General features: G+C 43.6%; 1 protein-coding gene across 2 annotated transcripts in view; it reads right to left on the minus strand.

Moving 5' to 3' along the window:
• PPP1R21 (protein phosphatase 1 regulatory subunit 21) overlaps positions 1–12,825 on the minus strand; it is a 1,307,116-nt gene that overhangs the window by 784,675 nt on the left and 509,616 nt on the right. For both annotated transcript variants that reach the window (XM_069608410.1, XM_069608409.1), the window contains one exon: positions 5,645–5,772. In XM_069608410.1, coding sequence (XP_069464511.1) covers positions 5,645–5,772 — 128 coding nt within the window. The remainder of the gene's footprint in view (positions 1–5,644; positions 5,773–12,825) is intronic.

The following is a 12,825-nucleotide window of genomic DNA, read 5'->3' on the forward strand; positions in this document are numbered from 1 at the left end:
CACTCTATATTCTCCCCTCTGGCCCGACTTACTCTACAGGGCACACTGTCTATGGCGCCTGGCCTTCCCCGCCCTCCCTCGCGGAGCTGGGGCAACATTGTAGGCACTGATATTTCGTCTTGTATCACAAATTAATTCGCTCCTGACATGTTGAGTGATCCTACGACTCTCTCCTTGGCTATGGTCACCACTTCAAATCATCTGGTTCCGCTTAAAGCATCCAGACCCTGTGGCCGTCCCTCTGAGCCACGGTGCTCCGCTGAGCTTGCTAGCTTCCGATTGGCTCCTAGGCAAGCAGAGCGCAAGTGGCGCATATCATACTGCCTCATAGCACGCCTTGTGCTACGCGAAGCCACAGCATTGTGTCAGCATGCAGTGGTGAAAGCAAAATGTTGTCATTTTGCAACTGGTGTGCAAGCTGCAGTTAAGCTGGTTCAGTCTCTCTCGTCCCTGCCCTCTACTAATCAGGAGATTCCTTCACAAAGGCTGTGTGATTCACTTTCTATATTCTTTTATGACAAAAATGTTATTATCTGGCAGATGATTGCCCGCAAGATTGTCAGCCACATGGTTTTGTTGATTCCGACAGTAGATGTTACTGTACCTAGGCAGCCTTCCCTTTCCTGGTCCACTTTTCTGGTCTTTCATGACTCCGATGTCATCTAAGCTACTCAAAGCTTGAAATCGGCTTCCCCTGGAGACTCGATACCGCTCAGCATTCTGAAAACTATAATTCCTGCTACTGCAGCTCTGGTCTCCACTGCGTTTAAATTGTCTTTTGCTAATAGTCACATTCCTGCAACACTTTCTCTTCTTAAAAAGTCTAATCGGATCCCTCTATTTCTTCTAATTTCCACCCCATCTCCCTTCTTTCCTTTCCTATGAAACTTTTGGAAGTTTTGATCACCCCTCTTCTTCGCTCATTTCTTGACTCTGGATTTCTTGACCCTTTACAGTCCGGGTTTTGGACCAGTCGGGGAACTGAATTGGTCCTGGTGTCTGCAGTTAATGATTTGGCCCAGATTGTGGATCAGGGTGGTATCGGAGCCCTGATCCTGCTCAACCTTCCACCGCATTTGACACGGTGGACCATGGCATCCTCATTGAGAGGCTGCCATTGGCAGGTATCTCTGGCTCGGTCCTGGACTGGTTTCTGTCATTTCTTTCTGATCACTCTCAGTCTCTCTCTCTCTCTCTCTTTCTCTATTTATCTCATCTCCAAGGCCCCTCACTTGTGGTGTTCCTCAGGGCTCTGCTCTTTACCCTCTTCTTTTTAATTTCTATATTCAGCCTCTTATTAAACTGATTCACTCTTTTGGTTATCAGTGTTACTCATACACAGATGACACTCAGATCTTGGTGCAGCTTCATCTTTCTCTCCCCGCTACTGAGTGTTGTCGCTCTTGCTAGTCTGCCATCCATCACTGAATGGGAAACAACTGGCTTTGCCTTAATGGCGAGAAAACTGAGGTCCTAATCGTTTGGTTTTGGGCCTTCTGGCCTGATGAACTTGGCCCCCTTCTACTACCTTCTGCAGTGGCTATGAACCTGGGTGTGAAGCTTTCTGCTTCGCTGTCTATGCAGGCCCAGGTTAGTGTGTTAGTCTGTTCATTTTAAACTGCAGATCTTCGTAAAGTTTTACCTTAACCTGCCCTCATTCGTTTCCTGGTTGTATCTTCTCCAACGTCAGGATGCTTGGATTGCTGTAACTCTTTCTCGCACAACCGGCTTTACTTCTTCATCGACTGCAAATTATATGTTATTTATAACGCGCTTAATACCCAGGATTCTAAGGGCGGAACCGGGGATCGAACCTGTGGTGCTCCGTGTCGTCTTGCTTCCAAGGTGAGCACATTGCACCCAAGCTATCCTCCCGAGACATTCTTCAAAAAACTGCAGCCAGGCTGGCCACCGGTGCTGCCAGTTACTCTCCTACCTCGCCTGATCTCGAATGCCATGCACTGGTTCGCAGTGTCCAAACTTATTGGGCCTTTTCCAAAATGGGGCCTGAATAATTTTGTCAGGACTTTCCTTCCCGTTTTCTGCATTCTTCCACTTCCCTGTGTATACTTGTCTTTCATTTTAAGCATTCTCATGTGGGAGGTCACTCCTTTTCAGTGGCCGCTGCACAGTTGTGGAACTCCGTTCCACTGTTCCTTCGCAGGATTTGTGACCATTGGTCATTTAGGCATGCCTTGAAGACTTTTTTGTTTTCAGTCTGAGTCCAGCTTAGTTTTTTGCCAGCTTCCTTTACAGTTTCTACTTTCTTAGCGCCACAATGCCCTAGTTGGTGAAGGCAACGCTTTAAAAATGTTTTTAACATGATATAACACTCACAAACATGTTTGAGCTGTTAGGGGCTACAGGCAGCACCACTACACATCCCAAATCTGTGTGAGGTCATGCCTACCTGTGCCAACTGTGCCCCAAGCCCAAGATTCTGTATAACAAGAGTTCATCCAGAGCCATTCCTTTACAGCTTGCTGCTGTAACATTTATTGTCCAAGCTATCTACCACAAGACAAATCTCTGCTCTTTCTTCAGCAGCCGAGACCTTCTACGGTGCATCACTACCTGTGACCCTATCGCCTCCTCGACTCCAAGAATTCCAGTCATCAGTGAAACTGAAGCTCAGAGGCCCCACAGACTACAACCCCTGCAGAGATCTCTTTTGGGGTACCATTAAGTAACCTGCATCAAGAGAACACTGTAGTTAGAAAGCTACAATCCCCCTGGACATCTTTCAGATGCTTCATCTGGTCCCACCCAGTTTCAGACCCAGGCACATGACACATTTTACTAATTGAATAGTACAAGGCATTTAAGGCTGTTAGCATGAAGGGCCCTACCTGTTCAAACTGCTTAACATGTTAGTGGCTTTAAATACAACAGACTTAACATCTTCTTCTCCAGTCAGTAGGTGTCTATTTGATAGTTGGCCCTTTACTTGTTTGTTTCCTTCCTTCAAGGCAGATTATCTGAGATAATACGAGGTCAGTTTCAGAGGATTTCAGTCTTCTTCGTTCAGGATATTGTATTTCAATGCACTTCTAGCTCATATCTGTTACAGACTTTCTATTGAGCCTATGCCTTTCTCAATCTAAAGGTTTCAGGATTAAAAACATCTCTAAAGTTTGCAGGTTTTAGGAAATGCAGTGCTTTCCCCTTCTGCAGCAGGTCAGTGGTCACAGTGCTGCAGTTGTTTGCCATCAATGAAGGCTCGGTAGAGGTTTCTCTTACTGCTCATCTGGGAAATCCTTTTCAGTGAGGCAGTTTCAAATATTGCTTTTCCCCCAAAAATTGTTTCCCACATTATTTTATGGTTCACAGAAGCTTTGGGGTTTATGACGCGCACAGCATTTTCAGAGTACATAGTGCTTCTTTGGTACAAAGCCCATGAAGGACAAACAGCACTTCAGCGGTAGACAGCTCTTTTGAGGTCCTCAGGGATAGCGTCCATGAACAGAGGTTCTCTTGAGACCATTAAAGACAGCAAGATCAGCACTGTCACTTATGCAGGCTCCAGGCAGAGTCTTATCCCTGGGTTCCTCCTATTAACACTGGGACTCTCTATACAAATAATAATTACGAGGATCAACATGTGTTATCTATATACGAATACATTGTTAATCAAAGGACTGATTCATTCCAACACTAAATAGTGATCAATATAATTTAATAACACATTCTCAATTACAAGAAAGAAAAATGTATGGTAAATAAAGGCATAATTTAAAACATGTGTCACAGTATTCAAACACTAAAATCACATTCATACACTAGTCCCAAAAGTGAAAAAACTCCCCCACTGAAAACAACTTGAATTTGCTTAAAGACTTCTATGTAGTCAAATCTGTATATAATTATCACACTCTCGCTTTTTATGTGGGACACTGATGATTCTTGTTTAATAATGCATGTTCATTTTTCCCTATATGTTTCTTTCCACAATACAACTTCGTACTGGACATTTTCTGTGGGGTCATTCCATTATCTAACATTACTTGTATGCGAATAAAAGTGGGTGGATCTTCTTGCCCACATATCTATTGATCAAGAAGCATATATATTAATTTCATAATCATAATAGGCAGGATCTTCACTGCTCCCTCCACTTTTCACCCAAGGTCATGCTGCTCTTCTTTTCCTCATGCTGGTAACCTCACTGAAGTGTTCACTCAGTGAATTGCAAAACAGTTCCAGACTGTGCATGCTTTCCAGGATTGTCACTGTGGCCACATTTATCAAAGGAAGGGGCTTGAAATCACTGGTGGGAAGGGAATACACTGCTCACAGCCTGAACAGCCACAGGGCATTGCCCACATATGAGTGCCACTTAAATTAGTAAACAGATGCTGATGCTTAACTCACATCTGAAGAAAACACAAATATCCTTTCATGTGAACATGGCACCCCACTTTCACAGTCGTCTGGGGGTCCTATCTAGTCGAATATTAGGGTGTCATTTTTGACACAGACCACTATACAGAGAGATATGGAATGCACACATACACACAACTGGCTGATAAATTCAGTTTTGCCTTGGTTAATTCTGCCACGTTAATTTCTTTCGTTGGCTGCTCATTAACTCATTACATTTTAGTATGCCTCATAAGAAATTGGCAAAGTGTTTATCTGATGTAAAAGATATACCACAACTTCTCCATATCATTTATTTTTTGGCTTTCAAACAAGTGATTATTTCTGACTTCTTGGCCATGGATGAAAATGAATAATGAAGGAGCACTTTGGTTTGCTAAAATACACATACATTTATTAGGACAATGGGCCTCATTATGACCCTTGCAGTATCCGTGCTGGTAAATACCGGAGTCATGAATTTACCGGCACCTGGCAATGGGGACTTACCGGGGCATTAAGGTAAAGGTAAATCCCCATTGCCGGGTGCCAGTATTAATTATTCCCTATTCCCATTTGAGTCCCATTGGACTCAATGGGAATGGGGAGGACGGATGCACCGGCACCATTTCTGAATAGTGCTAGTGCATCCGTCGAGTTCTGCGAGCAGGAGACGGTCCGCGCACCAGGTCAGAGACGGCGGGCTGAAATGCACCTGCGTGGAGAACTGTAGTTTGCCGGTCCGGTAACAATGGTGCCGGTAGCTTACCAGCACCGTTGTTACCGGACCGGCAAACTTGTAATGAGGCCCAGTGTGCCCAATGCAAGGGCTCAAATTTGGTAATGCCCAGATGCACAGAACAATGTTTGAATAACTATTTACGAGTGAAATTCCAAAAACGTGCGTTTCAATGTCCCCAATAAGAAAAAAAACGCTAAAAAGTATTTTTACAAATGTTGTGCTGAATTTGTGAAGAATTTCGTTTGATTCCTAAACAGCAGTGAGAGAAGCATACCCATACATTGTTTTAAGAATACTGCATGCGGTTCTATTTGCTATCATCCTTATAAAGGTGCTCCACAATCAATCACGTTATTTGTACAGTATATACCTAAGAGAGCACTAGCAACAGGGGTTTTCAAAAAAGAAAATTGTAAGTAAAGGAACACAACGACTCTCCCAATATTGTTCTGAATTAAATTTATGAGCCACTTTCCTGCCTTCCACAGCTGAGTAGACAAAATGGCATTTTTAGCAGTGAAAAAGCAAAAGAATTTGGAATACCTTGCCTGTTACATTTGATAAAGTGCCCAGTGATGACAAGATGCAGTCATTGGTCGTTCGAAGCTTCTCTGTGGCTGTTGGGAGCTCCTGCTCCAAGGCTGCTTTCTGGTTGTAGTGCTTGGACAGCTCTAGATGGAAACAGGAATAATATATTTTTTAAAATAAATCCCAGGCGGGTAGAAAACACAGTCACGCACGTGAGGTTTTCAAGTCAAGAGCAACAGAGGACAGGATGAGAACACTTTTTTAAACTTAGAAGCCATGTGATCTTGAAGGGGAGCACACTCTATGGACAACAGCAAAACAAAAAATTATAGCTGGAAGGTTTTGGTGAAACCTAACTTCTGCCATTGCTCTGGCCATACCCCTGACCACTGTTTTTCCACAGATTTGGTTTTAATACTATTGGTATATCCTGTGACATTTGTACTCATCCTTTGTTATGCCCTTGATGACAGATTAATACATGATAACACGAAAAGCAAAGATGACATCTTTTACAAAAACGAGAGATCAAGTGGGCGTTGCTATCTTTGTACTCCATTGGGATCTACAGTATGTCAATATTAATGAATCCAAAAGAGCTCAATGAAAAACATTAGGCAATATAGCATTAAAAAGGTAAGAAAAGGTTCATATAAATGTTAAAGAAAAAAGTAAAAATGTGTTAAAAACTCCCAGGTGTTCTCTACTGTCAAAGGGGTTTCAAGAAGGCGGCTCACTATGTCCTGTGTAAAAAGGACTGTGAGGTGATCATTAATTCATCTTTTATAACGTGCTTAATACCGGAGACCAGTCTCTAAACGCAGGGCTGGGATTCAAACCTGTGTTGCTCTGTTGTCTTGCTTTCAAGACCAACCAGTTGAACCTGAGCTATCCTCCAGTGCAATTATTAATTAGTGTTTATAGAGCAACTGATACGTGGGCAAAAAGTGGTCATCTTAAAACAGGAAACTAAAGCTATTAGCATGTGGCAACAGGAAACCAGGCCATCCTGCTAACATAATGGCTGGTACAGATTCACTGCTTTAAGGTAAGAAGAGTTACTACCCACCATTTACCAGTAGAGCGCCCCATACACTATGACCGAGATCTAGAGAGCTCCATGCACTACAAAGTGGCATCCGAGACGCGCTAATGACTCAATAGTTGTTCACAGCATAGCAGTTGGACTATGTGACCTACCAGACATGTATTAAAGGTCGTTCTTTTCCAATTTATTTTAGTTGGCGGCCGTGAATCTATTTCTTTGAGATTTCCACACTAATTCGTGATCCGGACAAGATCGCCTTATGAATCTACCCATCTCCATTTTTCCATCGGGGCAGGTAAGCAGTCCCTCTTGAGCTCCATTTATGGCCTCAATGTAAATCTAACTTTTGGAATTCCAATAGTTACTTGTGAGATCATGACCGTTCTTACTCATATTCAACAGACAATTGAGGAGCCTTTTGTGTATGCTCGAGTATCCATCTACTCCACCGTAGACTTTCCACATCACGTGGCATCATATCCCTCCAATCATTACCAAGAGGAAACTCATGAATTCTGATTCTTTTGTAATTTTTTTAAAACTCTTCCTATATAGATAAATAAGATGTGGCTTGCAGAAACGTTCTGAGACGAAGACATGTATAGAGACTGGTTGCTTTAGGTAGTCTGATACAATTAATATGTATTTTCCAGACTGTGTCCACCTCGGGACGGAAGTTATACTGGAGAATCGCAGAAGAACCCAGTATTTCACCCAGACTATGACCACTCTAACGCGAGGTAAAGACTTTTTTTCTTCAACCTTGTGTGTTTGCAGATTTAGACTGCTAAGATATTAAGCACTCAATTGGCTTATACCATGTTTTTATCCTTTACCAACAGCACTCCCATCATAAATGTGCCATTAATGGCGTTTTTTGGAATGATGATCTTAGATTAAATCATAAAGTTCAAGTGACCAATTGAGAAACCCTCCTGAAGAAAATTCGAGATGAAAGAGAGAACTGAAACATATCGAGGCAAAAAACTAGTAATTCGATATACTAGATTTGTATGGATATCCTTGTTGATCATACTTCATTTCTAAATGTCAAGTAAATCTTTAGTCTGAAGTAAACTGATGTCATCAATATATCAGTAATTAATTGCTGCTATTAGATCATTAGCCTTTTTTGGTGTCACTATCACTTTATTTTTATAATGTTCTACTTTTATTGTGTTTAATTGTATTTTATGGATTATTAATAAAATGAATATATTTTTGAAGTACTAATTGATTTCTGGAAGTGCTGTTGTGTATAATTCTACCTTATTGCTCTATATTCTTCCTGGTACAGAAGGAACCATGACCTAAATGGTCAAATAAGAGTGGCCTCTGTGATTTACTTCTCCATGTGTCAAACCTACTTTGGCTAATGGCAGCAGGGCCTCCTAAAGCAGCAGCAGACACTTCCTGAATCTAATACATTTTTCACTTGGCCCTTAGCATTTGAGACCTTTTTTCTAGGTAGCAGAAAGTTCAAAATCTGGTTCACCATCCACTACCGATACAGAGGTTTGCTGTTGAAAATCAGCAGAAGATTTAATTTGCCAATTTATAATGCCCTGGGTAGCTGCAACATAAGGTGTGAAGTAGTGACGGAATTAAAACACCAACTAGATTATCTTAAATAATTTCCTGCAGCAGGTAGGAAGCTAGTGTAACTTTTTAGGCAGTGGTGAAAAACAAATATCACTTGTCTCTGAGCAGAAGATAAGTTGACTGAAGAATCTGAATCGTATAGGAAGTATCGCCACGGTGCCAGGGATCGATAACCTGTCCAAGACAGAAATAAAAGTTAAACTCAATTTATTAATTTATTTATGGGAATTTGATCTAGAATGACCAACACAGTAATGGCACGCCAAAAAAAGTGAGGGAAGTTACAGACAACTTAAGTTTGGTTAAGAGAGGTTCACGCACCCTGGAGACCACTTTCATAAAGGGGGCTTCCCAGAATTTCACACACTCTTTTCCACTGTATTGTATTTTATTGGTTAAAATGCGGACCTAGCTCGAGAGCAGCAGAGTGGTATACAGGGAGTGGGTAGACAGCGCCTTTTAACAGTACTGGAGTAGTGTGATCAGCGATTTGTGCATCCATTGGGAGTAGTCCTGTTGTTGAAAAAGCCACATTTTGAGAGACTTGTGAAACTGGAGAATTGTGGGGGAATTCCAAGCTGATACTGGGATCAAGTCCAGAGGGTGGAAGTGTGACTAGAGGAGGACTGTTTGCGGGTCCTCTCTTTGCATGAGAGTTGTGATTCGAGGCAGTTGGTCGATTTTCTGTTTTGAAGAGCGTGTGTCACCAGATTTGTGGAGCTTAGCCACCAGGAACATTGGGGTACTACTCGGGAATGCTTTGTAGATCATACCTGCAGTCTTGAACATCATCCTAGCCTGGAGAGGAAGCCAAAATAGTTTGCCAAGGACAGGGGCGATTATGTGCCATTTCTGTGCGCTAGTAATAAGATGTGCTGTGCATGGTGGACTGCTTTTAGGGGTGCCAAGTGAATGGCTGTATATTGGGATCTTTAAGGAGTGTGCCCAAAAGCTCCATGTAATGGATAAAAGGATTGATGAGATATTGGAACCTAGGCAACTCTGCAGGAGAATAGAAGTCGGTTAGAACAGGTGTTCCTCTGTACGGCCTGGTGTCTGCTCGAGAGGTAGCATGTAAACTAATTCAGGACAGTGCCAGAGAATCCTATCCTGCCAACACAGAGGAAGATGAGGATTCGCTGATCGACCATCAAATGCAGGCGAGAGGTCAAGGAGGCACGAGTCTCCCTTATCCATGATTTTAGAGGGCATCCTCCACCACCTGCAGTGTGCCTGCCTCAATTCTACACTTTGGGCGGAACCCTGAGTAATAGTCGCTAAGGAGTTTAGTTGTTCGATTCTGGTAAGTAGTTGTGCAGCAACTACTTTTTCCAAGATTTTGCCGATAAACGGGAGATTCATAATGGGCTACCAGTTCGCCAGGTTGTCTGGGTGCACTGTTGTTTTTTTCAAGTGGTCTTATCAGACAATCTTTGAGGAATGTACCATCAATTGTTTAATGATGGAGGCCGGGATGACATAGTAGGGGGTCGGTTTGAGGGAGTCAAGCGTCTTTTTAGGAGGTTCGGGAGAGAGAGTTAACTCCAGAGGGGCAGTGTGCTTTAGGTGCAGGAGGGGCTAATGCTGGGGAGGTTGATTTGATGAGCTGTCAGATTTTGTCAATTCTTTCAATGAAAAAGTTGTTGATTCTGTTGCATTCTTTCTGAGTTGCTGTCACTTTGGGGCGGGTGAGGGTTTGGTACACGTCTGGCACATGTACTGCATGTCTCAGGGTTTCCTCACCCCTTAATTCGTAGTCTCAGGTGAAAAGGGATTCTTGAATCTTCTTACAGATTCTTCTACCTTGCTCCTTTTGGGGTGTCCTTCTGATGCTTCCACTGAGGCAAAGCAGGGTGGTCGTTGGGTGTCTTTTTAACCTTTCTGCCTTAGAGTCATGAACAGAACTCTCTTCAACACCTCTACTCCTGCTCGGTACTTCTACACCCTGACATCACAACATGTACTTGCTCCCCCCCCACCTCTTCTTGATCCCTTCGGATTGTCGTCTCATCCATAAATTCAGTCATCGGGCCAAGCTTGCCCTCAACATTCCTAGTCTCCCTAGCAAGGTTCTCGTTCTGCTGGAATTCTTCTACCACCTTCACATTCACTCCTCTCCCTCCTGATAGTCTTCTCCATCCATCACCTGGTAGTCTTCACCTTCAACCTCCTGACCTTCACCACCATTAAACATCTCATTACTCCTCCTTGAGTTCCCAACCCACCACCTGCACTCTTGCGCCATCCACCTGCTGATGGTTCCAACCATCCTCCTTTTCTCATATGCCAAACTACTCATGTTTCCAAACAACCTCCTGAATTATCTCCCCCAACTCTCCAACCTTCTCTACACTCCACACTTTCTATCCAGCCTCCTCCAAATTCCTCCCTGCTCTTTATCCTCATGCTAAGACCTTCCTCTGACTCTAACCTCCACCAAGCCCTGCCATCAGCTTCTATTCCAACAACTACTCTGCCTGTATGAGGTCTGCGTTTATGTAGCCCTCCCGTTGGTCTGGGAACTCTCTGAGGGTATGCACCTGGGGAGAGAAATGGGTAGTGACTGGCTGCTAGTAATCACTTTAGTTGGGCTTAAGGACCTGGCCAAGCTTTCATGTCTGATCCACCATTTTGGAACTCATCCCCCTCATTGTGTAGCCCCTGTCCTTCTGGACACCCCCGTTGGATGTCTGACCTGGATTAATGGTTGTATTTGGAAGAGGAAAATACAGAAAGCATTTTGAAAAAATGCCAGTGGTTTCGCTGCATGATCACTGGTGAACCGTGCTGCAGGGAAACACGCAGCCTCATGCGTGAACTTGTGAGTGAATAGCATAGAAAGGTTTATCATGCCTCAGATATAGTACAAGCCGCAGAGGAAAATTCACACTTCCTATTGAAGTCCAAACGGGGCCACTGTATTAAGCTTGGAGAACCATGGTTTGGATGTTAGGTTCTTTACAGCGGTTCTTTACCGTTATGGCAACAGGGTTAGAAGAGAACCAGGTAGAGTACCGTGATGAATCCTGCAGAGTCATCCTAGCCTAAAGTCTCCTCCCATGTGGCCAGGGGAAGGCAGTCTCTACCTGATCCTAAGTCTGGCGGTTGTATTAGGAAGCAGGATCACATGGGAGGAGAAGGCTATCAAGGGAAGTGGTGACTCAGTCAGGAGAGATGCTGTATTCATCCTCTTATGAGGATAAGGTTTTCATAATGCCTGAATATTTAATGGCATGTTGTCACAGTAGGGCCTCCCCTCCCAAACTTACCCAAGGTGTCCAGCATGGGAACCCTTTTTGTAAACATGAAAACAATGTATATAAGGGCCAGGGAGTTAAAACAACTACTTTTAGTAGATAGGTTTATAATCCAAACACAATGTAGTCCTAAGGGAAAACCATTACTTTCTTTCCAATGTTCCCTTAAAAGTACATCCTATAAATCACTCAAACAGAATGGATTAAATGATCTTAAAATAATTAAGAACATTATGGACTTCGTCCCATAATGCTCTTAGCATTGAGATAAGGAAGAGGGGTTCAGAGTTGCCAAACTGTAATGAGCGGTCTAGTGGTTGTAATGACCCACACCTGAGTGGGACCTTTAAACATTTAAAGGCCTTTCTGGTGCAGGCCAAGAAGAAGCAGCAGAAAGAAGCAGAAGTGGGTGCCGCTGCTGTGCTGACAGCTGGACGCCATGCAGAGAACGTGGCTGAGGTTGGGGTTCCTGGAAGATGCAGAAGACACGCAGCGGGAATCGGTATTGAGGCCAACTGTCCCAAGGGAGAGAGAAGCTCTCTGTGTCCTACATCTCGCCCGGTGGGAGGTTTTCACCAGAGCGCATGCAGAGCAGTGAAAGATCCATTAACAGACAACGTGAACAGAGAAAGGCTAACCAGAGCTGTCAAACTCCAAGGAAGTCCAGACGAATGAAGAAGCAGAGACTCAGAAGGCGCCAGGATATACCGGTGAGTTGGCCCTATACAGGTGACCCCGGGGCGATCTGAAGTAGACCGCTGCATAAGAATGCACCTTTTGAATACCTTTAAATTAAAGTAAACTGGGCACAACTCTCCTATTAAGAGAAGTCGAATAGGAGACTATTTTAACCCGCAATGCCAAAGCCAAAAGGGGGCAATACTCAAGCAAAGTGAATGCGACCTCCCAAAAGGGAGATGTCGAATAGGAGAATATTGTAACCTGGATTGCCAAAGCCAAAAGGGGGCACTGATCAAGCAAAGTGACTACAACTTACCCAAAGGGAAATCTACAATAAGGGAATATTGTAACCCGCATTGTCAAAGCACCCAACACTGCACGCACTCCCCACAACTTGCTAATGAAAATGCAACACAAGGGGTGTATGCATGGGTGCCACGTGCGGCGGTGATTGTGGCCAGGGCCTACAGTCTTGGAAGTAAGGCCTTCGGCCGATGGCCATGCATCCAAGACTCTAGGCCCTGGCAACAACCACCGTAGGATGTGCCAACCATGGCAGCGTTCTAATGAATATAATAATAGCCATTGGAAACAGTAATGTATTCACA

The sequence above is a fragment of the Ambystoma mexicanum genome, chromosome 4q (assembly GCF_040938575.1).
Source record: "Ambystoma mexicanum isolate Mex_15411 chromosome 4q, UKY_AmexF1_1, whole genome shotgun sequence".
NCBI lineage: Eukaryota > Metazoa > Chordata > Amphibia > Caudata > Ambystomatidae > Ambystoma > Ambystoma mexicanum.